At 40.7% G+C, this 26,848-nt stretch overlaps 5 protein-coding genes across 10 annotated transcripts; 1 reads left to right on the top strand and 4 right to left on the bottom strand.

Annotated features, from left to right (window-relative positions):
* Window positions 1–3,653: 3,653 nt before the first annotated feature.
* LOC115678387 (disease resistance protein L6-like) lies at window positions 3,654–10,782 on the bottom strand. 2 transcript variants are annotated; one of them, XM_030601768.2, is made up of 5 exons: window positions 10,028–10,782; window positions 8,105–9,236; window positions 6,794–7,075; window positions 4,963–6,688; window positions 3,654–4,464 (listed from the first exon to the last, which is right to left on the bottom strand). In XM_030601768.2, the coding sequence occupies exons 1-4, from the start codon at window positions 10,561–10,563 to the stop codon at window positions 4,997–4,999; spliced, it is 3,642 nt and encodes a 1,213-aa protein (XP_030457628.2). In that variant the 5' UTR covers window positions 10,564–10,782; the 3' UTR covers window positions 3,654–4,464; window positions 4,963–4,996. The 2 variants fall into 2 exon arrangements, with proteins under 2 accessions (XP_030457628.2, XP_030457629.2); XM_030601769.2 differs by having other exon boundaries at window positions 3,654–4,469.
* A 535-nt stretch (window positions 10,783–11,317) lies between these two features.
* Window positions 11,318–13,566, bottom strand: LOC115678262 (DCC family protein At1g52590, chloroplastic). Its single transcript, XM_030601604.2, has 5 exons — window positions 13,215–13,566; window positions 12,630–12,687; window positions 12,150–12,257; window positions 11,826–11,918; window positions 11,318–11,710 (listed from the first exon to the last, which is right to left on the bottom strand). Exons 1-5 carry the CDS (start codon window positions 13,393–13,395, stop codon window positions 11,629–11,631), a joined length of 522 nt encoding a protein of 173 aa, XP_030457464.1. The 5' UTR covers window positions 13,396–13,566; the 3' UTR covers window positions 11,318–11,628.
* A 921-nt stretch (window positions 13,567–14,487) lies between these two features.
* LOC115678299 (uncharacterized) lies at window positions 14,488–18,029 on the top strand. Of its 2 annotated transcripts, XM_056311433.1 has the most exons (9): window positions 14,488–14,645; window positions 14,679–14,775; window positions 15,148–15,260; window positions 16,245–16,316; window positions 16,493–16,528; window positions 17,106–17,151; window positions 17,271–17,358; window positions 17,495–17,552; window positions 17,764–18,029. In XM_056311433.1, the coding sequence occupies exons 2-9, from the start codon at window positions 14,697–14,699 to the stop codon at window positions 17,812–17,814; spliced, it is 543 nt and encodes a 180-aa protein (XP_056167408.1). In that variant the 5' UTR covers window positions 14,488–14,645; window positions 14,679–14,696; the 3' UTR covers window positions 17,815–18,029. The 2 variants fall into 2 exon arrangements, with proteins under 2 accessions (XP_056167408.1, XP_030457509.1); XM_030601649.2 differs by having other exon boundaries at window positions 14,498–14,775.
* A 269-nt stretch (window positions 18,030–18,298) lies between these two features.
* Window positions 18,299–22,147, bottom strand: LOC115678298 (O-fucosyltransferase 13). 4 transcript variants are annotated; one of them, XR_008816593.1, is made up of 7 exons: window positions 21,876–22,147; window positions 21,537–21,616; window positions 21,003–21,073; window positions 20,818–20,906; window positions 19,872–20,093; window positions 18,674–19,512; window positions 18,299–18,568 (listed from the first exon to the last, which is right to left on the bottom strand). XR_008816593.1 is itself a non-coding variant. In XM_030601644.2 (6 exons), exons 1-6 carry the CDS (start codon window positions 22,007–22,009, stop codon window positions 18,780–18,782), a joined length of 1,329 nt encoding a protein of 442 aa, XP_030457504.1. In that variant the 5' UTR covers window positions 22,010–22,147; the 3' UTR covers window positions 18,570–18,779. The 4 variants fall into 4 exon arrangements, 3 of the variants coding, with proteins under 3 accessions (XP_030457504.1, XP_030457505.1, XP_056167407.1); XM_030601644.2 differs by lacking the exon at window positions 18,299–18,568 and having other exon boundaries at window positions 18,570–19,512; XM_030601645.2 differs by lacking the exon at window positions 18,299–18,568 and having other exon boundaries at window positions 18,570–19,512; window positions 21,003–21,106; window positions 21,876–21,937.
* A 509-nt stretch (window positions 22,148–22,656) lies between these two features.
* Window positions 22,657–25,114, bottom strand: LOC115678301 (uncharacterized protein At2g34160-like). Its single transcript, XM_030601651.1, has 5 exons — window positions 24,869–25,114; window positions 24,681–24,729; window positions 23,544–23,606; window positions 23,402–23,466; window positions 22,657–23,013 (listed from the first exon to the last, which is right to left on the bottom strand). The coding sequence occupies exons 1-5, from the start codon at window positions 24,983–24,985 to the stop codon at window positions 22,918–22,920; spliced, it is 390 nt and encodes a 129-aa protein (XP_030457511.1). The 5' UTR covers window positions 24,986–25,114; the 3' UTR covers window positions 22,657–22,917.
* Between the last annotated feature and the right edge of the window lie 1,734 nt (window positions 25,115–26,848).

The following is a 26,848-nucleotide window of genomic DNA, read 5'->3' on the forward strand; positions in this document are numbered from 1 at the left end:
ATTAATAATGGAAATAACCATAAGGTCCAAAAATGCCATATATGTACCAAACCAGAATTTCTTTGAACTCAGTATAATAAGCTTCGTTCAAGTGGTACAATAGATCCTAAACCACCGCCATCACGACATCTGAGCAAAACCATAGCTCCATAAGCGACAATCACCACTTCTACGGGATCAGATGATGAATGATGCAATTTTACAGTAGTTATGCGGCACATCAAAATCACACTCAAGCTATTACGGGACACTCCTTATCACAAGTCATTTCAATATCACAAACGGATATAAATATCAAATTCATTGTCTATGTCAAAATGCTATGGTCTCGCTCCATCGTGCGATGAGGTCCGAAAATTACATTAGCTGTAGGTAAGCTCCAAAAATCACATCGACTGTGATCACGTCTCAGAAATCACATCGAGTATGTGCAATGCCATAATATATAATCTTCCTTTTGATAAACATGTAATGCAAATTTTATTGAAGCATAGAAGAGGTAAAACTAAACATGATTTAAGGCCCATGCATCGTAAGAAAATATTTACTTAGTACAACATGTAGACTCTCTTTTGGCCAAAAGCCCCCATTTTAGTGAATATTACGAAAATGCCCTCCGGGGTTCGGTGTTAGGTTCGTGAGCCTGGCACATATCCAAATTGCTCAAAAATATTTAATATTTATTAGTGAGTTCCATCTATTGAGAGCAACAAATCTTCAAGTATGCCATATTTACCAGAAATTCATAAGATTCCAATAATCACCAAAAATTGCAATAATTCCAAAAAATGCAGAAAATTGACACAATGTAGTATGTGTTGTTCCCACAGTGAAACCGGCGTCAATATCCGATGCCGGAGTAAGCCGTACGAGTCCTTCGATGTTACTCCTTTCGCGAAGGACATAAAATTTCCGGATTTTCAAAATTCTAGTTTCGGGTTGTCCAATTTGAAGGGATCGATTCTCACTCCATAGCTAACCAAATCAAGGGTTCTAGGTGTCTATGGAAAGATCTCACGTACCTCTACCAATATGTTGCAGTCCTCAATTGACAATGTTTGCAAGAATTCCAAGTCCTCCAAACCTTGCATCTCATTTAGCAACGGGCAACGTTTTCACTGACGACACCTAGAGCTTCTTTAAGCTTGAAAGACTGGAAAACTTCACGAGCAATTTACAAGCTGACAGTTCTAGATGATGCACATTCTCCAGCTGCCCAAGCACATCGTGAAACTGAATCTCTCGTAGCCAACATGTGCAGAGGTTTAACCAGGACAAATTTCTCAAGTTCGAAAAGAGCGACCATTCTATAGGTGACTTGACATCATACAGAGTCGATTCTTCAACACTGGATGGAAGCCATGTCATGGATCGTTGTAGGTCGAGACATGTTATTGTGAGTTGTTGGGGCCGAGAAAGGGAACTCGTGCTAGTCGGAGGCAAGGTGAGATTTGGAAAAATGAGGCCCAAACGCTCCGGCAACATTTGAAGTCCACTACCTTTCAGTAAATGAAGTTGTTCGAGATGAGAAAGCTTTGACTTTGATAGTTGTTAGCAATCTCCTAAAGTTGCTCCGTGAGAAGTCTGGGATTCTCAACAAAAATAGTTGCCCAATTTCACTAGGAATTTCCTCCATATCACCGCCAACACAAAACTCTTCAAGATTAAGATTCTTCAGCTTTCCAATGGCCTTTGTTACCTCCCTTATATCATTCCCAATCCGGTACACTTCAACATTATAGGATTTCTAATGGAATAGGGTAATTTCGAAATGTTTGCTTCATGTAAATTCAACTCAAGCAGCGATTCCAGTCCTCCAATTGAGTCTGGTAGCTGTCTCAACTTGCAATCAGATAATCTATCACCCGCAACCTATTAAGGTTGCCGGTAAATTCCAGTAATTCAATAATGCATGTTCACACAAATCCAACTTGAGCAATGACTGAAGTCGTCCAATCAAGTTTCGCATCTCTCTTATCTGACTACCATGCAATCCATTACCTCCGGTCTTTTCACATTGCCGATAGAATCAGGCAATTCTTTAATTTCTGTATCAGGTGGTGCCATCTTAATTAGCGATTCTAGTCCCTCAAACAAAAACCGTAGACTTTTATATAGAACTATTCCAATTGTTAGTTAGACCATGGCCAATGTTTTCTTTTTACTGCACGTTATTCTTGATATAGTAGTTCTTGCATTACTTCATGGTCTTGAGTGTGTATATTGGTGATCTCAATAGGGATGTACTCTGTTGCCTCGTATTCATGCTGGTGATCTGTTATTTTCCTTTCCTTTAGGTTTTCTCTGCAGTACGTAAAGACAGGATTTGTATCTGGATAACTAGTTGTGTAGATATTTATGGATTCCGGAAGATGAATATCCTCGGAACAATATCTTGTTTACAGCGACTCGCCTCCTTTTCTTAAAGTATAGGTATCACAAAGTCATTTTTTTCTGTTTTAACATTCATGTAGAACAATTTTACAGGGTTCAAGTTAGCATACAATTGCCAGAAGGGACAACAACATGAGAAATATTGTGAGTTTTTGAAGCTTTCAAAGGAGGTGAGTGTTCTGTTTGTCTCGTGATTGCAAAGTGCATCATTGCTTGGGCTTTTTCTCTACTCTAGATGTGCATTTACCAATGCATGTAATTCCAGGAATTACGCTCATAAGCTCCTAAATCCTCTTCAACAGTGAGATGGTTAATCATTCAAGTAAATTATTCTGGTAACTGGATACCTTTCTCCATGTTTCTCTCTCTCTCTCTCTCTGCGCATTAGTTCTTTTTCTGTTTCATTAGAAGTGTGTTTTTCGTCGATCTTTTATATTTTCTTTTGGTGTTTGCTTCCGATTTACAATTTGCTCAAACTCTACATTTTTTGCTTTAAGGGCTTATTTGTTTGTTATCCCCAGATCTACTGTTAAATAATTCTCTCTTTGGTGCTACCTTCTTTCATAATTAATTCATTCCCATGAATGATACTAGTGATGTGCTCAAACATTTAGTTCACTGCGGAGAAGGTGTTCTCTGAGGAGTGGATGGAAAATTCTCATCTGATATCGATATATCACGATCTGCTGTGAGCAAACTTTGATGAGCTTGAAGCTGCTGCGAGGTCATGTAGGTGCTCATTTGATGAATCCTCACTGTTCATTATTTCTCTTCACTTGAACCAAGATTGTTGCATGACAGACATAAGTGTAATGGTACCGGTATAGATTTTCCTATATTATGCAGATTTTGGTTAGGTATATTTGCAATGCTCCAATGCTAATTTGATCGCCACCAGTGCAGTTCCACTGCTAACACCACACCCTGTAGCTGATGTTTTCAATAATGTTGTAAGCGCATCTGTATTGTCAGATCAGGGCAATGATTCATCCAATGAGATATCTGAAATGGGATCACCAAGACTTGGGCATAGTGATTCTGCTGATCTTGGCATTGATAACTCTGAACATGAGTTCACCTATCTGGAAGCAAGTTCGAAGTATGGACTCTGTAATAGAAAGTTCATATTGGACAAAATAGAAAGATTTTGCTGGCTTAAAGAACGCAACAGAGGTGTAAATGGCATTGTGAGTGCCAGAGTAGCCCCTAAGATAATGCTGCCATGGTCAAAGATCAGTATGACAAGGACTAACAGAAAGTCACTAACAGGAAGTCATGTCATTCACGCTCGAAGACTATCATCAGAAAGTGTTTGTAGCGACTTAAGCTCCGGAAAAGGGAGCGAAGGAGCTGCATTTAATCCCATTGCAAACAGCACTATGTACAATCCCGAATTCGACGTGCAAAATCCTGCCACCGCAAGGTTACAGTTCCCGGTGGGACTTAGATGTCCCTCTTCCATCAGAAGAACGGCAAAGTTGAACAGAGTTCTTACAACTGTGCAAGAAAGGTTATCTACAGAACAACAACAGACATGGAAGATCTCATAGCCAGATTGAATCAAGACACTGCTGTGAGACAATTCTTAACAACTAAAGTATCTTCTTTGATCCTGGATAATTGGTTGAGTCTTGTATCCACTCATTATCTCCAATCAAGAGAAATGGTTGCTGCCTCTCCACCATTTTGTATTTTGAAATAAGAATTGTGATTTGAGCCATCCAGAAATTTCGCTTCTATGCAGTAAGTTATCGGTACTTCGTTCCCCAGCCGGTCACTCCGAACTTCTCCCTGTACTCTGAAATATATGCCACTCCAGTAGTCATTTTGACAGTATCTGCAGGACTAGTCGGATGTACTCAATGGATCAAAGGAAGTAAAGGATCAATTTAACGAATACATCACATGTTTAGCCCTCGAAAGCTTGCAGTATTCCGATCTGTTATATTTTGTGCTGTTGAGCTCTCCAATCGAGCTTCCAGCTTGCCCATTTACTCCAACAATTAACCCTCGTGCTTCCACAAATCATTATCCGATGACTCTGCCTTCCTTGAAGGACCTTCTTCTCTCCTGCACTACATATGTGACTAGCTAAATTAATCTCCTTACACAAACACCGATTTAAGTGAGGCCAATGGTATTTCCACTCCCTTAATCACTTTTCCCACAGCTATTAAACGGGTACATTGCATATTAAGTTGTAAAATGGTTGTGGACGAATTTGTTAGAGCCGTGAAAGAAACTTTCTAGACCTTAGATTGTGGAAAAAATTATTGTTATCGTAAAAATATCATTACCCTTTAAGTAATCGAGTTAACAATCCTTATTCCATCAACTAGTACTTCTATAGTCATCATCCCATACATGAACCACCATATAATTCCCCCGATAACGTAAATAATAATCCATGAATTATGAATAAGACCTTCCTTCAATCATGTTAATACTAAAGGTGAACATGGATGCATGCTATATACTGAATATTTCTAACAGGAACAAATAGAAAATTGCTCAGGAAGAAAAGGAAAAATAAAATAAAGGGGAAGAAAAAACCAAAGAAAGTATAACCAACTATAAGAGAATATGAGATGTTTCTTTCTTTCTAGAGTTGGCTGTTGGTATCGTCCCCACTATGACTGTAAGTATCCTTCCATTTTTTGTAATCGCCAGCAAAACCAGGCGAAATCCCGCATTCTTGAACTGCCAAAAGACACGTGTCTTGAAGTCGTAAAGCAGGCAAATTTTGCAATGGACAGTACGAGAGACTCAATAGCCGCAGCTCCTTTAATTCTGATAGATCAGGCAACCTTCCCAAGCAACTGCATCTGTGAATATTTAATGTCTCTAGCGATCCCAATTCCTCCACACCTCTAATCTCCATTATCCATTCGCAATCAAACACTCTCAACGATTGGAGCCCCTTTAATCTTGATACGGATAGCCTCTCAAGCAATTCACTATCGCTCACCTCCAAATTATGGAGTTTCACGAGCTGTTGTCCAAGCACATCATCAAATTCGACCTCCTTCAAATGACATTTACAAAGGTCCAAACTGGACAGATTTGTCAAGTTGGAAAAGAGGGACATTTCCATCGGCGACTCGACATCGAATAGAGACAATTTTTCGAGACTGGATGGAAGCCCCAATAGAGATCGGGGGTCAACACAAGTAATCTTAAGTACACGAAGCCGAGAAAGAGTAGCCAAATTAATTTGAGGAAAAGTGACATCTCTCACGACAAGTGTCAATCTCTCCAGACTAGATAACCCCTCGATCCACTCTATCTTTGGAGCTCCATGTCTGAATTCGGACAACAGAGGAGTGTCATCATTATCACGTATATGAAGATTGACTAAGGTAGTTAGGTATGAGAGGTCAATGGTGGTCCACAATAAATGAGGTGAGAACTCCAACTCCTTCAAACTCGTGGGGAGCTCTGGAAATTGTTCAAATTTATCACACCCATATAGACAAAGTTGTTGGAGATGAGAAAGTTGATCCATAGTTGTGGGCAATCTCCTAATCTTGCTGCTTGTTAGGTCTAGCATCCTCAAAAAGGATAGACCCCCAATTTCACTAGGAATTCCCTGCTCTAAATTTTGACAACATCGGGCTTTCAACTCTTTAAGATTCTCCAACATCCCTATGGCCCTTGGTAGCTCTCGTATTGCCGTCCCGTCTAGACGTAAAATCTCCAACCTTTTGAGATTCCCAATAGAAGAAGGTAATTCTGTGATATTGGTTGCCCTCAAATCTAGGTCAAGCAAGGATTGTAGCCCTCCTATTTGGTTCGGTAGCTTCTTTATCCGAGTCTGAACAAGACTCATCTTCCTCAACATTTTAAGATCTCCAATAGAATCAGGTAATCCTGTGATTCCCGTGTTATCCAATTTCAACTCAAGCAGTGATTCCAATTTTCCGATAGAGTCTGGAAGTGTTGTAAGCAAACAACAAGTTGCTAAAGACAAATACTCCAGACTCTTCATCTCTCCAGCGGAATGATGAAGTTCTCGAACTGGCGTCCCTTCTATTTTTAGCGTTGTGAGGGATTTTAGATCACCTAATATAGAAGGTACAGCAAAAAGGTTGCAATCATCTCTCTTGAGAGGACCCATCGGTTTGATTTGCAAGTGCTTAAGGTGCTCTAGTTTCGAGAGAGAACCATCAACCACTAGTGAGGTTGTACAACCTTGGAGAACCAATCTCTTCAAATTCATGCATTTTAAGAACTCGGGAGTCCTTTTTAAGCTTGGGCAATGGGTGATTTGTATAACCTTCAAGTTCTCGCTCACCTAGAAAAACAAACCAAGAATCAGCCAAGTCAAGAAAGGCAGATGGGTCATTTGGCTAGCAAGACTAATAAGAGAAAAAGTAAACTGTACGATGTGATGTTGTACCAGGCATGGCCCCCATCCGTCCCAATCTTCAGTAATGTTACTTCCAGAAAGCTCGAGCACGGCTAGTTTCTCAAGACATAAATTCGTCGCGTTTAATTTCGAAGGGCAATCACTCCAAGAGAGCCATTTTAACTTGGAGAGAAGATTCTTAAAATCCCCTTCTAAGTTCCCACCCTCAAATTCCAAGAATCTTAGATTGGGCAGCTTTGAAAATTCTTCACTAGTGAAGTTGTACACTTTTGAGTGTCCCGTTAGTCGGAGTGCTACCACTTTGTCTGTCCCCTGGTGATAAGGAAAAGCATAAGTAGACATTCAAACTGGATGACAAACATGGTGTTGTGCAAGTCTAAGAAGGTGATTATATTCAGTAATGAAAACACACATTATAGCTTAGCGCATATCTAAATTGAGAAAAGCATAAGAAAGAGTCAATCAAATTAATCTGACTTGTTCATACAGTTGGAAAGTATTCTTTATACTATATGAAATATTTTCAATCCATCGGTTTAGTTAGATCTTGTTGCAAGATGGTAACAAAGAACTTCATTATCACTGAGCAAAATCGTTTGATAGAAAATATTGCCTCCATATCTAATTTTTCTGAAACATAAAAGATCTGCAATGGTTTTGCATTTAAGAAAAAGTTGTCACACCAATTTCTGACTGTCTTGTCTTTATAACTGGATTGCGACGCTGTGGATCAAAAGCTACCTTACATTTCATGAGTTGTATGACAAGATGAGGACATGAGCTGGAAAGTCCTACTCGTTTTAGGACTCCTGGGGAATTCTACAGAATAAAGGATCAATGCACCGAAAAGATTTGCTTTCATAAAAGTCTCCTATATATTGTTTAAAAATGTTAGAGATGGACCATTAATTACTAAATCCGTATATTGTAGGATTACAATTAAATAAATCTATTACCAAATTTCAAGAAAGGGGTCGATGTCTCAATGCAGAGTGATGTTGCTAACGATTACCAACTTAGCAAAAAGGAATAAAATCAGCCTTGAAAAGCATTGATGGCCTCGGAAGTGGCAATTTGAACAATTTTCGTATTCAAACGTATTCCTTGAAGTGTTTGATACTAATTACTTTCACGTTGTAAGTGTAACTCATCAATACGTTCTAGATATGATATGTAATGATATTACCATCAATGAAACTTTGATGCAAATCTTTTCTTTTATATTTGCCAAAAGAATAATTGAACCAAAAAAGTTTACCTACAAGAAACTAACTCCACAACCGTTGGTAAATGTATTGGTCTTTTTTCTATGATGAAAATAGCAAAGTGACTGTAGCCTACCTCTTTCATCCGAACCACGTCCAAGGCAATCTTGGGTACCCATAACCTGCTACGCTTCCCTGGAACATTGACGTCCTCGCGTTGAACAATTTCTCTTCCAAGATCTCTAAGTTGGTCATGCATCCACAGTGTATCATTTTTTACTATCTTTATCAAAGACATACGAGTAAGGACAAGTACTTCACTTGTTGGGAAATAGTTGGAAGCTTTCCACATATAGTACGGGTGGAGTCTTTCTTTTCCAATGAAGTAGCATGCGATGTCAAGAAAGATCTCTTTCTGATGACACACCAACATGTCATAGCTGATCTTTAATTTATCGAAGACTTCCTGCCTGGGTATCAAATCTAGCTTCTTCAACGTGTCTTTCCAAAACTTTTTGCTTTTGCAGCAAAGTGAGGAACCGATAACCTCGAGAGCTAGTGGAAGTCCACCCGTTTTACTAGTAATTTTGCGTGAGATATCATCATAGTCATCTGGTGGAAAATCCATCCTGAAAGCATGTTTACTAAAAAGCTGAAGAGCATAGAAAGTATCCATTTCCGTCATTTCATATATTTTAAACTGTTCAAAATGTGCTTGGAAATTACTCTCTTCGTCCTCCTCTTTGATTGGCAAAAAGTTGATGTCCCTCGTTGTAATGATGATTCTGCTTCCTGGACCAAACCAATGGCTCTTTCCTGCTAGTTTAGCGAGTTGGTCCCACTTATCCACGTCATCAAGAACAAGGAGAATTTTCTTATCACGAAACCTTTCTCCAATTACGGCAATCCCTGCATCAACGGAATCGTGGATCTTTGGAGAGCTGCCTTGGAGAGTTTCTGATAAGAACTGTTTTTGTACGTCAATAATTCTACCATGCTGCGCGGATTCGCGAATGTCCAAGAGGAAGCTACAACCTTGAAATTGATTAGAGATTCGATTGAAGACAGCACTTGCGAGAGTTGTCTTACCGATACCACCCATTCCATGGATGACTAGGTAACGAACATCACGAGAACCTTCGTTTAACAAGTCCATGATAGCTTCCATGTGATCATGAATCCCGACTAAATAATCGGGCAGATTTCTCCTCCTTTTCATCAGCTTAGTCAAAACCTCGTCAATAATAGTGTTGATGATTTCACCATGGCTGCCATATTGACGGAAGATTCTTAGCATAGAACAGATGAAGGATAAACTGTCAAGTTGAGGAATATGGCAGACATGAACCTAGTCGGATTTCTGAATATGGTGGTTTTACCGTAAAGATCACTTTCCTAAGGATAAGGAAATCTCTACTTGTGAAAGAATTACGTCTGCACTATGTTTAGATGTGGGGTTTGGGAAAGGAAGACAATAATTACTAGGAAAAAAGAAAAAAAAATTAACTAATAAACCGTGTTGGTAGGAGTAAGCACAAGAAATGGGAGAAAATTCTATTCCTTATGATCACTTCACGTTTGTAGAGATCTGCAAACAGATTTAACTATGAAAGTCGTATTGTATAGAAGGCAAAGACGCACTCGATCTATCTATCCCGTCTGATTGAGGAAGTTTTTAGTTCTACATTTCCGACATATACCTATAAAGGAGTGAAACCGCTAGAAAAAAAAAGAAGAAGAGGAAAACAGCAAGCGGCACTCAATCGAAATCCGATTCTCTTCTTTTTCTATCCTTCAATTGATGTCTTAGAAAGAGAATTATCATTCCTTCTCTCTGAATCTTTTCAATCCTGCATCGTGTAAAAGTGTCACAATTTTCTGGAAAAGAGGCAGTATACCATTCTTTCTTCCGTGTGATATTCATACAGCTTACTGCCCCCAAAGGAAAAGCATCACGAGTACGCATCATCATGTCAATCCAAAATCTACTTTTTTTTTATCTGGTGAATATTTGTAATTATGCTTTTAGTTAAAGCAGCTTCAGAACCCAGACACTTACCCTCTGTTCTTCAAGCTCCATCCCTTGATTCTTGCGACCTCGATCAGGGCCTCCTCCCATTTCCGTACATCATCACGGCCAAGCTGCTTGTGATTCTCCAGAGCGTCTACGTACAATTCAGTTTTGAGCTTCACGTCGTCGGGATTCACGTCGTAGAAAATGGGTAGGATCAGTTTGTCATCCGCTTTGCGCCTGCACTCCACCATGTGCGCGAGCTCCCGGAGACACCACGCACTGGATGCGTAGCTCCTGGAGAAGATGGGCACGTATATTTTGGAGGACTCGATGGCACGCAGTAGCTCGCCTCCAATCTTCTCGCCCTTTCGGATCTCCTCGTCGTCTCTGAAGACGCGAATCCCAGCTCCAACCATGAAGTGGTAGAGGCAGTCGGTGAAGCTGAGGCGGGTGTCGGGGCCTCTGAAACTCAAGAACACCTCGAACTCGGCCCCCGACGACGACGACGACGACGAATGGCCGCCGCCGTCGACACAAACGGACGTCGTGGCCGCGTCTGGCGAGTCCCTCTTTCTCTTCATCCTCCTTCAGGGGCTCAAGATCTCCACCGGCTGTGATCACGGCGAGATGTGGAGGAGTCCTTTCTTTCCGAATCTGATCTGGGGTTTCCTCAAAGAGGAATTAGGAAAGCGAGGGAGGCAGGAGAAGGGCAAATGCGCTGTCGCTGTCGCTGTACTTTCTGGGATACGCTGGTTCTCGTCCCACCACAGAAACAGAGAAGAACAGTGACGACGACTTTGACAAAGTGGAGCCAATGAAAGTCCTCCAAAGTGGCGGGGGTCCTAACTTTATCAGCTTCAAGGGGGTTCGTTCGCTGTCGGGGAGGTGTTCTCTGCAGCATTGGGTGAACAAACTCTGTCTGTGTCTGATGCTGAAACCAAACATCGGTCGGAGCTGCTTTGAAGCACGGTAGATTGGAAAAGCCCCACATACAAGGAACGGAGGAGGTTCTCTGGCTATCCAAGCACATCAAAGTCATATCCGATTCGGACTAGCCTGGTCGGGATGAGATTCATACAGAGATTATCGCTATTCAAGAATCTCTTTCTATGTTAATTATCGGAGGCAGGCTTTCACCTGCCCCGGATGGTAATCCTGTTATCGCCTCTAACCGTCCGTCCTGTCTAATCTTGATTTGCCTGTACCTATATGTAGCCAGCTGTGCTAGAAAGGACATGAGATTTTTACTGAGCTAAATTTGATAATTATTGATTTCTCCTAATGCCATAGTATCGGAATTCAAATTCACCTATTTAAACAATACAATGTATCGAATTTCCTTGATTCCTCACCGGCAATTATATTGCAATTGTCAATATCATCACAAATGTTATTGCATTAGGAGATACAGGAGCTGAAGTATCTCTCTTAACATCGACTATTACTTTATACTATCTGCATATGAGCTAAAACATTTCGACCACTATTTGTAGCTAAATGCATTAGAAACAGAACAATTTCTTCAATCCGTAGCTTGAAGCTTCTGCATATCAATCCCCATACTTCTCTTGAACGCTTTAAGTATTTGATGAGGTCGAGACTGAACCCAAGCTTGCCCTCTTAACTTGCACATCAACTCGACAGGCCTATATCTCGCACGACTCTGAGCGGCCAAAGAATGCATAGCGGTTGTTCGCCACGTTATCGTATGCAAAGTCTCGTAAAAATCTGCATAAAGGATAAAAGGTAAAATTCAGACTGCTCCATCAAGTTAAAATTCACAGGATGAAATAGGAATTGGTCAACATAGAGGATAACAACATTGGGTGATGGGAGGACTCACATGGGAACAAACTGCAATAAGAATGCCAGTTGAGGGAAGGGCAAGTCAATATACTCCATTATCTTCAACACAGCATCCGATTTGATATATGACCTGAAATTTACAGTAAAGTTTACGTCTCCTGTTTCTTTCTTTTTCACGTCTATAAGCTATTCTGTCGCGACACTTCTTGATATTTCATTTGCAGCTAAGCATATTCAAATTGAAGGACTTTTTCATCATAATTAATGACCATATTGCCTCTGTTCTTCAGCTTCTTCACAAGTCGCAACTAAATAGACTGCTTGAAGTTGTGATTCCTTCACATCGACCTGTTGTTATTACCTTTCCTCTTCAACGAGTACAACACTTGATATATCATCCGGATCTCTTCCAGATCTCCTCAAAAGCTTCTTCCCTGCTTCACTCTGGAGTGCTTCAAACCTGATTCTCCTGAAAATCACCCGAAAAAGGGGGGGGAAAGATGGGTTCATGATAGAGCCAAAAATTTAAACAGAGGTTTGTGTTCATAAGCAACTAGAGCAGAAAGAGAAGGAAAAAAGACAACAAAAACCACGCAATTTTACTTCCCTGCAGCAACAAATAAGCTTGACTAACTAAATACTGATAGAAATGCAAATGGGATGCACCTTCAGATCGCGTCACCAATATTGGGAGCAATGGCTAAAACGTGTTTACGATGCTTCAGTGCACAATCACCCCAAAAGTTTTTAATATCTAGACATGGTATGTCTTAACAACTAACACGTACAATTGAGCAACAAAGCACCCATCCCTTAACTGGGAAAGGAAACAGATGCTCACCTATTTCTGTCATTTGCTCGAACAAACCTCACACCTCCATTGCATAAGTTGCACACACCTATCAAAGCACATGTATTCCATCATAAGAAAGAACACAAAGTGGCCTTATGGCCAATCATTCAGCTCATCCATTTATTAACATTCTACCGCAATAACTTAGCTCCCCTTTAATCACAGTTCAATTTCCTAATAATGAAAGGCAAGCAAGTCTATTAGCAATCCACCAAGCAATGGTACAAAGGATCTCAGCTTCTAACCCGACTCAACACGAGTAGGAAAGCAGATATTAATAAACGCAAAAAACAAGAACTCAAGTTAAATCTAACTGTTTAACATGTTCAATTAAAATTGTTATACTTTGCAACGACACTAACACCCATTCATAACCGGAATCTCTCGCGTGAACATGGATAGACGTGAAAGCAGAAGAATCCACCCGTCCTGAAAAGAAGAACCTCTAAAAATCGGTCCAAACCGTTCTCTGAAGCACAAGACCGAAACACGCCTCTGCGACATTCAATAAGCCAAGGACTTAACTTTGAGCTCTCTAAAAACCACACGTTTCAATCAAACGGGAGAGCTCACCATCGAACAACATGATGGGTCTCGAGTCTTGCTCGAAGAAGCTCGAAGTGGCCGCGACCCAGTCCACTGCATCCTTTCGAGGCGTCGATAGAGCAGCGAACGTACCGAATCTCCTACTCCTTACTCGCGAAGAGCTGGAAGGGCTCAATCTTGCACACCCACCAGGAACAAGAAGCGCCATGATAAATCAAAGTTCCCCTCGTTGCACGTTCAGTAGTGAGTTCTTCTGGTTACAAGAAAAGTTCTATTTCATTCGGAATTTCTTCTTTTCGTGGAGGAAATCTGCAGGGAGTCCAGACTCCAGAGACTGAAAAGAATGGCGGAGGTATGCGTGTGGATGTGTCCGCTTCATGACGTGGAGATCTACTGGACAGGTGTTGGATCGAGAAGGCTCAAACGATCCTGTAGACCCATCTTGTTCCGAAAATTGAACCTCGCATGAACAGGCCATGTTTTCATATTCATTCCGATAATAATTTGCTGTTCGAAAGAAACCTTAAGTTTTGGCACAATTGCAGCAAATTTCTTTTTCAAGAAGTTTGTGCACTCAAGGGTATTTCTTCGCTATACTCCGTGACATATTCATCTGAATTATTAAGTGATACGGTGTCTTAAGTTTATCTTTTGTATATTAAAAAAAATATTAATTTTATTTATTTACTCTTTCTTCATAATAAGATAAGATTACTGATACCCACCAGGTATTGATGATTACGATGGATTTTATTACCATAATTAACGTGCCTAGATTTTATTTTAATTACTCAGGATAGCAAAAAAATGCATTGTGATGAACAACAATTAGTATTTTGCAATACTAACATCAACATTTCCTACAAATTTGTCTATTTCTCCACCACTTTCTTACTTATAGCAATGTTATAGATGGTAATGTATTAAATGTTAAGAAATTATCCTTTTCTCAAAACAGGAAATATGGAACGATAGGCATTCCATTCCGTGTAATTTTACTAGAATATTACAATCATAAATAGAGCGATACGTAATAAAGTGTGAGCAATTTTTTTAATATACGCTTCAAATTAGGAATGATATATCGTTCAATCGGTATAGGATAAAAAGAAAATTAAATAGCGAATAAAACATAGTGAAAAAAAATCAAAGAATACCTTTTTCATCCAGAAAAAGGTATGAGAAATTAAAAATAAAATGAGCTCAGAATTACTAATAAGTGAATATTCGAGGTTTTTTTCTTTAATTAATTTTTTTTTCCCATTTTTCTTTGTCCCAGAGAAATTGACGAAGCAACGACCCCTTTTGTCCGAGAGAGGGAGAGAGGGGAGAAAAGGAAACGGCAAAAAGCTCGTACGCGCACGCACGGCGCCGTCGCTCTCTCTCTCTCTCTCTGCGCAAGCCTTGAAGCGAAGGTGAATTCGCAGCTGAATTTTCTTGGCGGAGGGAGAGGGAGAGGAACAGGGAGAGGGACAGGGAGGGCACGGTGAAAGGGAGCGAGAGATCAGCATGGGTTGGATCGGAGAGACCGTGGACTCCATCCGGAGTATTCAGATCCGCCAGCTCCTCACTCAGGCCGTCAGTCTGGGTTCGTACCCACGATTTCTTTTCCTTGTTTTCCCCTTCATTTTCGGGCATTCTCCTCGTGCTGCTTAAAAATGGAGATGAAATTGGCGGATGGAGTTTCCAAAGTTTTGATTTTTGATCCGGAGTAGGCCTGGTGGGAAGTGAATTCGATTTGGGTTTTCTTGAAAACCTCTCTGTTTGTCGATCTTTTCGGAGAAAAAACGTGTTGATGTAGATTGCAAACGGTGGTAGGTTGATTTTCAATGGGCTTTCTGTTTTGATTATGTGGGTGTTCCAATTCTCGACATAATTTTATCTCTTATTCTTGTTGACAAGGAGATATTGCTCTCATAAGTTGTGTGTGCTTTTTTTTTGTTTTATGTTTTGGGTTTAGGCATGATTGTCACGTCGGCTCTAATTATATGGAAGGCTTTGATGTGCATCACTGGCAGCGAATCTCCTGTTGTTGTTGTTCTCTCTGGGAGCATGGAACCAGGGTTTAAGAGGGTATGGCGATCTATTTCTTCATGGCTTATGTGAGAATTACTTTAAAGATCCTTCATTTTTTGTTTTGCAAGCTGAAGTGTATTGAATTTGGTTCATTATCTACAATCTTATTCCATAAATTCATCAAGCCCGTGTTGTGGATTGTTGAACCTACGAAGCTTATTAGTCAGAGTTGCAAATATTTATGAATCACCGGTAGTTGTTCTGTGGTTTTACTTTTCATGTCTTTCGTTTGTATCCCACTTTCTATCAAAGTCGCTGTAGGTAAATATGTGCCACACCATATTGTGATCATTGAACACACGGTCGCTTGTGTTAAGTCCATGACATTCTGTAATTGGTTCTTCTGAACCTGTCATTATAACACTGTATCAGATGTTTGCATGACATGCATGGAGCTCCATATTTTGGTGGTGATCTATGTATTGTTGCTTGACTCTTCTTAGGGGTTACAATGCTTTAAAGCAGGCATACTAGTGTACATGGTTATCATGACCACTTTAGCTGTTAGAACCATGGCCCAGGTTCTCTGTATTGTTTTTGGTTTTTTCAGTTCATGTTGCCTATAACCAGTTGGATCTGTCTCCTCATGCATCCTTTGTTAAAGTTGCAAGAAATATTGGGCCAATCCACTTCAGTGTTAAAGCTTTGATAGATAGATAGATAGATATATAACTGTCACTCTGACTTCATTTTGTTGAACCACTAGACAAATTTGTACATATATATCAGGGAAAGAAGTGCAATTTACTATTGAAATCATCTGATTTTATCATATTAAGTACTTGACTTCCTTACTAGCCTGTAACTGGCAAATGCATTAGCAAAACTCTGGTTTTCAGATGCTTTGTATTTCAAATTTTATAGATTCATGTTTTTCTTTCATTGCCAAACTCTATGTCGAGAATCCAGACCTTCAAATTAATTTGTTTGTATTGTTTCTTGCCTTTGTCAGCTAATGACTCCCTTAAACCTGATTTGCAGGGAGACATATTGTTCTTGCACATGAGCAAGGATCCTATTCGAGCTGGAGAAATCGTTGTTTTTAATATCGATGTAAGCTCCTTTTTCCCTCTATGTTTGGCTACGTTAGTTCTTATTACCTTAGAATTACGAGCATCATACGGTACCTCCTTTTCTCCCGATAACTTGTGATTCTTGCTTTTCTATAGCTCATTTTTCCACTGCATTTTTTGGTTCATTCTCCTCTGATAATCTTTTGTCGTGTTCAGGGTCGTGAAATTCCGATTGTGCATCGTGTAATAAAGGTATCTTTCCTGCTTATTGAGTTATGTGATTTCTGGTTTTAAGCAACTCGAGAATTTGCCTTAAAGGAAGAAAGTCATACCCAAGATATTCCATCTTTCAGCTCATTGTGTAGAAGTAGTTTACTATTATTCCTTAACCACTATTATTCCTTAACATACTTGTAATCTCCAATTTCTTTGTGGACATTTTGGCTCCCAGTTTGGGAGCATGGAATGCCCTTTTTCTCTGTATCAGATACAAGTTTTTTTCTTATCTCATAGCTCAGCCTTCTTTTCTTAATCATTTACTTTGATTTCCATCCCCAATTTCTTTTTGCATATCAGCTAATTAAATCAGCTCATAGTTTCCTTGCTTGACATTCCACCTCAATTATGTAAAGCCTATTCGTCTCTTTATGTTGAACCTTCTTGATTAGTATGCTTGAGTTTTTTTTTTTTTTTGGTAAAGGTAAGTAGTATGCTTGAGTTTGTGTCCTGAAGAATGAGAAAAGAGAAGGAGAGGGGAAAATGCATCTTTTCTACATCAGTTGAATGAGTAGCATTCTGTGCTAGTTAAAATGACCAATTGTCCCTGCAGGTACACGAACGCCAAGATACTGGAGAGGTCGATGTCCTCACGAAAGGTAGTTTCTAAATTAACGTTATTTGCCTAATGTTTCGGTTTTGTGTGGTGAGACTACAGCTTGGTTTATTTGTCTGTTCAGGTCCTAACATCTCGTCTTATTTCGTTTTATATTGACAGGTGACAACAATTATGGAGATGACAGGCTCTTATATGCTCATGGGCAGCTGTGGCTTCAGCGGCATCACATTATGGGAAGAGCTGTTGGGTAAAGCTTTTGTCTACGACCTCTTTGAGTGTTGTGCTAGAGTCTCTTGCTTTCAAAGCCTTCTTTTTTCTGTTTTACGCTTTTTATTTCTCATATTCCTTTTATTTCTCATATTCCTGACCCTGATTGTATGCAGGTTCTTACCTTATGTCGGTTGGGTTACGATCATAATGACTGAGAAACCTATAATCAAGGTACGTCTTAATAAATCTCTGGCAGGCTCAAGTTAAATGGTTCTTCACTCTAATGTATTTTTCGTGGATACCCTAGCGGATTTGCCTTCTGCGGTTGCATTCACAGTTTTGTTGCCGTAGGATTTGCATTATGGATGCCGTCATGGCTTTTGCTAGCTATTTTTGAAGATAAGGGACTCTTTTTTACTTCTGGTTATCTTGTTCCTTGCAGTATATACTTATCGGTGCGCTGGGGCTGCTTGTAATCACTTCAAAGGACTAATGGAGCCTGTTGTTCTGGGTTTAGTGACTCTAAGGAAAATCAACTCTGGCTGTCATTCTATTGGGTTTCAATTTTCCTTTGTATCTTGGTAGTTTGACAAAAGAGCGGATCTCAATATAAAAACGGAAAGCGAGTTTTAAGGATTTTTTTCTTCATGATGGACGTTAGTTGCAGCCATATTACACCATATTTAACTGTTATTTTCATTTTGTCGACGGTTAACTCTTCCCAGCGATACCTAATGATGCTATGTCTGGTCTCACCCGAGTTCTCATTCGATTTCAGAACAAATGGCTGCTCGAAACTATATTGATGTCTAACAAAGCTGCTGTCAATTTTCGTTGAAACTGTTTCCATGGTATAATAACCCCAACAGGTTCTTGTGCTTGGCACTATTTAGTGACTAGTTTTTTAGGAGCTATTTCATCAACATATCCAATTTAAAAACCGATTTGTTTCCACAAATCTGTAGCAAGAAGTGCCATAACTCGTGGAAACTCTGATTGTTGCTACATTCATAAGTGCAGCCTGAACAGTTCTGGCCAGTGACCCCGGCAGCGCTTAGAAAATCAAGACAAGATTCGAAGGCATTCTGAGCCAATATGAAATCTTCATCTTCTTGCGATGTGAATGACCAGGTTTTAGTTTTCGTGTGATGACGTTGAAAATATCTTCCTGATGTCTAATCTTCCATTCTACTTCGTCGGTGTTAAGTAATAATTCTGCAAAATGTCCACATTTTGAACTTTCCACTCTGCACTACATACGATTCCACAATTTTCCAATCAGCATGGTCAAAACTCAAAACATGAAGTTCCAAGGACAAATGGGAAGGTAAAGAACCTGCTCTCGAGCTAACCTGGGTTACTGTTGACAAGAATACTACGATGCTCTTTGGTGATGCACTAATAGAAGAAGATAGAAAAGAGACAAAGGGAAAACTTTTCGAAGCGCAGACATCAAGATCATAATTTGAACTCGCAAAAGCAGTCGGGCAATGCAGATCCTCTTCCCAAAACAAAATCATCCCTATGAGCCTCCCATAGTGCTCGCGCCAACCTTTTCCCTCTCAAGCCCTTGTAAGTAAGTTCTGAAAATGTTCTTCTGCTCAAGAAAAGAGTTTTGTACAAGCCCTTGAAGGCGCGCATGGCTGCAACCATCTTGTCCATGTTCCCAAAGTATGTAGCCATGTAGGCATCGCTGTTTATTGAAACGTAGTAATCCAAAGCAGCTTTTGTGTTCCCGTGCATGCTTTTGAAATCTTCACCGCTGAGAAGCACGGATTTGGTGACCACGTTAGTGTAGATAGATGTCAGCCCTTCAATTTCCATGACACCATCACCGGCAGCTAGATAAATATGTGTATTGGTAGGAATCCGAAGAGCTTTCAGTATATAGGCCGTCTCTTTTGGTGTAAGGGGGCATTTCCCCCGTCTCCTCCAAATTTTGGCCAGATCACCAGTCCATGGTTTTTTATCTCCCCGAGCTGCTTCAATGGCTTCCATAGAGGATGGTGAGAGACCTGTATACTCACATTGGCTGTAGGCAACCATGTCGGGTTCAAAACGGAGGTGAAGTGCAAGAAAGGGCTTGGGTATGGCCAGGAGAAGCTCCAAAGCTTTCTTCTCCAAAGATTTGGTCAAGCGTAATGCACTGTAACAGCCTTGACAGAGAGCAGCCTTTGCATACTCTGGATATCTGCAAATTATATGATAAGCATCAGAAGAGAACAAACAAATTTCCCTAAAAAGAGGGACACAGGTTTACATCTTTTGCTTTCTTAAATCTCAGGTTGATGAAGGCTTTCTAAACACCAGTAAAATGGAATCGTCCCAAAAAGAAAGGAAGGTGGACCAACTGAAACCTTTTTCTTTAACCATGAGACACATAGACCAAGAGAAAAAGCCAGTCGATCAGTGTTAACTTTGGCCGTAGTTGTTAATCAGTTCGAAGACCTCTTGGAACCAAAACATCCATCATCCACTTAAGACTACACCCCACACATGGGAAACTATGATAAAGAGCCATACAAACATGAGAAAGGTGCAGAATCATACCTATCCCGTCTTTGGCTCATTGCTGGTGTAATAGAAATATAACGATGTTCCAATAAAGATGGAAGGACACTTTCAAGGTAATCAAATTGGCCTTTGCGTTTGCTACAATCTACTGGAAAGGGTTCCTTTGATGCAAACTCTGGGGGCAACTCTTTAGCAACTCTCACAAAGCCAGTCATTTGTTGAATGAAGTAGTCAACATCAAAGACATCTGCAAAACCGCTGAAGATAAGGAATTGCATTAGATAACGTTGATGAATAGTGAACTTCATAATCTTCTTCCTCAAAATCTTAGAAGACATTAGTCATCCTTGTAAATTCTTATTATGCTCTCTCCATATCCAAAAGGTAATACACAGAAAGGTGTGCATGTTCATTTGAGATAGCTTAGCCTCATGCCGCAACACTCCCTTACCATTTCTTTTTCTTTTATTTTTGGCCAACTAGCCAGAGGCTAGGAAGCACGGACACTCTCCAAGGGCCTCCGTGTCGTGTCGGACACCAACACTCGTCCGACGCTATTTTATTATTATTTATTTATTTGTGGATTTGAATCGAATTTATTTTATTGAAATAATTAAAAAAGTGATAATTTATCATGTATAAATAAAAATATACATTTAATATACAACGTGTCCCAACGTGTCGGAATTCTCTATTTTTGAGAATTGATGTGTCGGCGTGTCGTGTCGTGTCGTGTTGCGAGTCGCGTGTCGGTGTCGGTGTCGGTGCTACTTAGGCCAGAGGACCAATTGAACCTCTGTTTATGAAATGCCCCAAGTTCCCAAAAAATAATCTTCATCTCTCTTTTGTTTTCTCATATTTTTCTTCTTTTCCACATTCCATAGCACGGGTTCCACAAATACAACTGTATTTTGCTCAAGCTACAATTCTACCAAACTTACTAGTTCCAATGCCATGGAGAAAAGAAGATATGGGGTAATACCTTGATTCATTCCAGTACGCAGCAACTTCAAATTTTGGCATAACAAGTGTGGCGTTCAACAGACGAGCAATGCCGACACCATCACATAGCTGCAGATATCATATTTAGCGAAATTAGCGAGTGATACTTGAATCTTATCCACGAGGATATGAAGCCTGCAAACGAGAGATTTACTGAGCTCTCACATCTCTTCTCATCTGATTGAGGCCACCATAGCAATTGATGCGGATGTATCCATTACTCTTCTCTGGTAGAGCTGCAGCAATTCAACAAAAACCAATGCAATTGTCTGCAATGAAAGCCAATTAAAATGGTTCTCAGAATATCTATAATCAACCGGATATCCTAATCAAGCCTAACTGCATCCCTATCCCAAGAAGTGTGAGAACCGAGTTGCAACGAGCCCAACCACCAAACAAGAGCTCAGTTTCACATTCATCCTCAAAAGGACATATGGACCATACGAGACACGATAGACGCACCCTGTATCCATTGGCTTTTGCAATCCACCCCAGCAAATGCATCCCTATCCTATGGCTTTTGTAATCGACCCCAGCAAATGAATTGCATTTTGGAAGTTCAAGTTCTTGTTTCCGCACCCTGTATCCATTCAATGCATTGCTACTTTATAGTTTAAAGGACCACGATAGACGCTGGAGGGTACATGAACACAATAATCGCGCATTCTGGTGTCAATAAAGAAGAAAGCAAAAACTAACCGGTCAGATGTCCCTGAAGCCACCATTGGCAAGGTCTCCACTCCGCCATCCTCCTCACGCTCCATATGTCGACATTCTCTCTGCGACAGATTTCAAAGTTCTCAAATTTTCCGAAATGACTTTGTAAGTGCCAATTCAGACACGCTGCCGACGCATTGAAAGCGCTGCTGCGCAATTAAACTGTCCTAACGATTCGCTTATCTCGAGCTGAACTCAAGCAGCTCAAATCAAGACCTTAACGAGAAAGGCTTGGACCAAAATCTCCCGCGAATGAACCGAACTAAAGATGCTACTCCCTCGAAAAAAAGCAGGACGAGACAAATCACACGTACTACATACCTGGAAAGGTAGGAGAAGGAGGTCTGGGAGAAGATGGAACGAGGAGCGAGCACGGATATGGCGAGGAGGACGGAGAGGGTGACCACCAACACGCTGAACAGCGGTTTCACCGGCACCGCCGGGATCTGAATCATGCCGGCGACCGGAGACGCGAGGCCTCGTGCGGTTCCTTCTCAAGATGGGATCGGAAGTCGGGCGTGACACCGGAGGACGATCGATAATCACCGCGCAGGTAGATCGGAGATCGCAGAACCGAACGAAGAAGAAGAAGAAGAAGAAGAAGATGAAGATAGCCGTGAATCCCGCGGCAGGCCATCGAAACTCTGGTACTGCACGAGGTTGGGCTCAGGCCCATGCAGCTTCCCCAAAGCCCGGCCCGATAGGCCCAAAATGAATGGTACGGCACCCTCGTATCTCCGTGTCATACTTTGCTTCTCAAGTATGTGCACAAACACCGTCTCTTTTCAACACATGCATTGATGCACTTGGATCATCCAAGCTGGACCAAACATAATGTTTTACTCGAAATTTTCTAATGTCAATCTCGTCAGAAGCGCAATTTTACCGAAATTAGATCGTATAGAACATAGGAGATTGTTATAAATGATTCGGCCGAGTAAAGAAAAATCGATTAGCGAAGCCCGGGTGTTAGTAAATTCAGCATACATCAGCAAAATTCGGTTAAAATAAGGTGAGGACTAGGAAGAAGATCGTGGCATTTCTCTTCTGAATGACGAGACGAGAAATTAATGAGAGAAAAGAGTGAAGCCAATTCTGTAGATGCATGCCAAAAACTCTAATGACTATATCAATTGAATAGAGACCCTAACAATGAAGTCACACTTTGCATGGCGCATGCTTGTTACAAAAAACGGCAGCTTTAAAAATCGCAGCTAACATGTAGTTCTTTTTAATTGACTAACAAGCATATCTTAGAGCGTTCCGAGTCCAAGATATCAGCAAAACTAAGCGAAACCCATCCGGCAACACGCATATTCAACATAAACAACAAACATGTGACTGAGCACAAGACGCCCCTTTCTCAGCTCTGCTCCTCCGCCTCCGCGGCTTCCCTCTCTTCGGCAGCAGCCGCCATAATCTCATCAAAGTTTGCCGTCTTCCCAAGTACTATCTCGATCTGAAACAAGCATGAACAACAGTAGTTCAGATCAGTTGACATAGGAACTCCGTAGAGGAACTTCTGTGCTCAGAGCCGATTCATAGGCAGACAGAGAATCGATCGATCAAAATGCGATCTCGAACATTAAATCACAGAGAAAAGCCAGCAAACAGGAACGAATTTTCCAACTCAAGTACTAAATAAACCTTTTTCATCCCTAAAACCAAAACTTGCCATCCTTACATTAACACATTCAGCCAAGATCAATCACATATCAAGTTTGAATTTATTTGACAGAGTAGTCCGTGTTTTCCTTTTCTTTTTTTCTCTAAAGATTGTGGAGGAAAATTATCTATTTCTCATATGCCCTAGTTGCTTTCTTTTAATAAACTTGTGTTATGTATACCTTAGCCTTCTGCACCGGTCTTCCCCTGGAATCGTCCTTGATATCGACAGTAGATGTCATGATTTCTGCATTCGTATTATGAGCAACCATTACTAACAGTCCTGCATGTTCTTAATCAGATATACACAGAAAGACAACTCACTCTTCTCAACAGCCAAGCCATTGTTCTTCAGAATTTCTGCCACTGTCACCACCGTCGCAATAGCTGCAGAAGCAAGATGGATTTCCATGAAGGATATGTAGAATGAAGATAGCACAAACTGCCAATATGAACTACATCCATACAGACAACGAAATTCAACTTGTCTTTTCTCCAAGTAAATGATTCCTAATTTTATATTTCCAAGAGCGAAAAAATTGAGATTACATGATTAAGCATCTCAGCATTCACAACAAAAGGTTAGTCCTTCGACCATTTTACATGCTACACAAGCCCTCAAACGACACATTCTGTTGTGTTATTAAACTGCAGGATCACAGTGAGCTCTCATAAACTTAGGTATAATTTGAAAGGCAATTTCCCTACTTACAATATCCGCTGACACATAAACACCCATTTGAGTTAACTGCATATAAGCAACTGTTCTTCTCTTTCATTTCTAAAGGGTTATAGATAGAAGGACCACGACTACTTTACTAAAAAACATATTAAAATGAAGTACAGTCATGTGAAAATTTACGAAGCAACAAATGGCTGAAGAAATGGCACCATGGCTATGTCCTGAACTAACTAGATCTGCAAGGTTACATTAAAGCAATGGAACAATCAGGATAAGTCCTGAAGAAAGGTCTAAAAAGGAACTGCTCAATTAAAAAACCCAAGGGAGGCACACGAGTTAAGATGTCTACTTTGAATCTCTCTTCACACTGTAGCCGGTGTACATAGCTCAAATGGAGGAAGTAGCATAAACCAAGACTTCTAAACAATTTACACAAACAGAAACAACAAAACTGAAAGGGGCTAAGAAGGGTTCCTCATATAGCTTCCAACCATTTCAGTCCCAAAATACCACAGAAGCAGCTAACCAGCATGTCGATCGACTACCGACGCAGCACAGTATGCATGCACACACACTAATCAGGCCGACAAATATAGCAACGAAATGAATTACAGACACTCAAAAAACGAAGAGAAGCACAAATTTCTTGCAAAAACACCCAGATTCGGTCAGGCCGGTATCTGGCAACTGTTGCATCTACACAGGCCGCACGTCGGAAAAAAAAAAAAAAAAACCAACAAAGCTTGCAGAAGCTTAGATATGGGGTCAGAACACAGTACCCATTCCCAAAGCCGAGAGCTCGACCTCATTGTGCTGCTGCATATACCTCTGCAAGAAACCAACCAGAACCCAACACGCGTCAAACCCCCCCACCACAACGCCCGGAAACTACCAAACAGCAACCAGACGACCTCAATCGAAACGAGGAAAGCGAGAGGGAAAGGGACGGGGGCTCCCGTACGGTTACCTTGGCGAGGTTGACGTAGAAGAAGAGGGGCTTCTTGGTGTTGGACACCTGAATGCGGTTCTTCTTGTGCGAGTCGGTGATGGCGATGTTGTTGATCCCCTCGGTGACCTCCTCCATCGGTGGTACCTCCGAGATGATCTCTCCCTTCGGTGCGCGCACGAGCTGGCAAAAACCCTAACCCCCCCGCGAATTGCTCTGCAACCTGCAACCCTCTTCTTGTCTCTCTCCTTCCTTGCGCAGTACCTTCGCCTTGAAGGCGCCATCTTGGAGCTAGGTTTTTCTATATAAGGCTCCCCCCCAACCCAAAACACAAAGGGCCCAATTGTTCGGTGCCGGGCCCATTGATCGGCCCATTGGGCCATCGGATGCTGCCCCTGTTAGAAAGAGAGGCCTGGTGAATTGGGCTTCGGCCGAACTCCTTTCGACTTGATGCTCAATTGGCCTAAAAATCGAAACACTAGCGTAGCAAGGAGATGTCCGCTTTGTTTGTGCGCGCACGCCAAGGGTGTGCAAAAGAACTGGGAACTGCCCGAACCGGACCGAACCGGCGACGGTTGCCGGTAGAGAAAAAAAACGCAGAAAAAGAGGCAAAGAAAAATAAAAATATTAAAATATCGAAATTATTAAGAAATTATCCACATCAACACCGGCTGTGCCAAGTAAGACGGCCGGCGTCCACATAAGCGAATTCCGGAAAAAATTGGCCGGATGGACTCGATTAACAAAATGTGAAAAGGTTGAGGACTCAATTGGTAAAATTGAAGGATTTATGACCGAATTGGCAAAAGTGCAATAATTTTAGGATTTTTTGGACAATTTTCCCTCTTTCTTTGTGTGTGTGTGTGTGTGTGTGTGATGGGGGGTAGAGAAGGGATTGATTTGTCGAGAAGGGACATATTTGAAGTATAGTTTATCATTGGGTGGATCCAGATCTTGCCTCGTGCTAAACCTATCAAAGTGGGTCAAAAAACGATTTCTTAGCTCATATATGATGAACTAAATCATAATATGGGTTAGCTATGTTCATTAAAATGTGTCATAAATGGGTTAAGAATGGCAAAGTCCAAAAATATATGGTTGTTGAATGGTTCACAATTTTACCCAAATTTAATCTACCTTTACAACTAACTGTTCACTCTTTATGAGAAAAAAATGGACTTCTCGGACTGTTCTAAATTTAGAGAAGACTTTGTGGACCTGCAAGAACGGCTTGACTTCACCCTTATTAAAAATATCAAGATGGCTTTTTTATCCCCATTATTTTTATTTTTATTGCTCTGTAAGTTTCGTCTGTTAATTATTGAAGTATACCTTTTATTTGTTGCATTTGGCATTGCTACTTTTATGTAATATTCTAGTCTTAGTTCTTGTTGTTGCAAGCCATCATTAGCATAAATGATCTTCTTCAATATCTTACATTCCATTTAATTAAAATTTCAATTCCTCCAACCGCTTGATTAGCATAAAAGATCTTCATCATTTTATTGGTTGAGTATGGGTCACTGAATTCAAATTGCATATAAATGAATCGATTTGGATCAGACCATATTCAACCCCACCCAGCCACTCATTTGACGGTCCTACCCTGCCCTTAACCAGGCCTAATTTTCGAGAAAAGTGTCAAAAAAGTCCTAAACCTTTTTTTGGTACCAATTCAGTCCTAAACCTTTTGTATTGGCGCCAATTTAGTCCAAAATATTTTTTTGGTACCAATCCAGTCCTAAACATTTTGCATTGATGCCAATTCAATCCTTCCGGTCAATTTTGGTCATATTTGCTGACGTGAATTCTGACCGGTCACCGAAGCTGACGTAGACAACTTTTAATAATATTTTAATATTTTTTAAATTTTTATTTATTCTTTTCTTTTCTATTTTTTTCCTCCCCTCCCTCCTTCCTCCAGCCGGTCGCCGGACCGACGACCGACCAGAGGCCAGAGGCCGGCGAGGTCGCCTCGCCGACCACTGGCGAGGCTCGCCC

The sequence above is a fragment of the Syzygium oleosum genome, unplaced genomic scaffold, assembly GCF_021117445.2.
Source record: "Syzygium oleosum isolate NSW1041296 unplaced genomic scaffold, Sole_v2.1 Sole_v2.05, whole genome shotgun sequence".
In the NCBI taxonomy this organism is placed as follows: Eukaryota; Viridiplantae; Streptophyta; class Magnoliopsida; order Myrtales; family Myrtaceae; genus Syzygium; species Syzygium oleosum.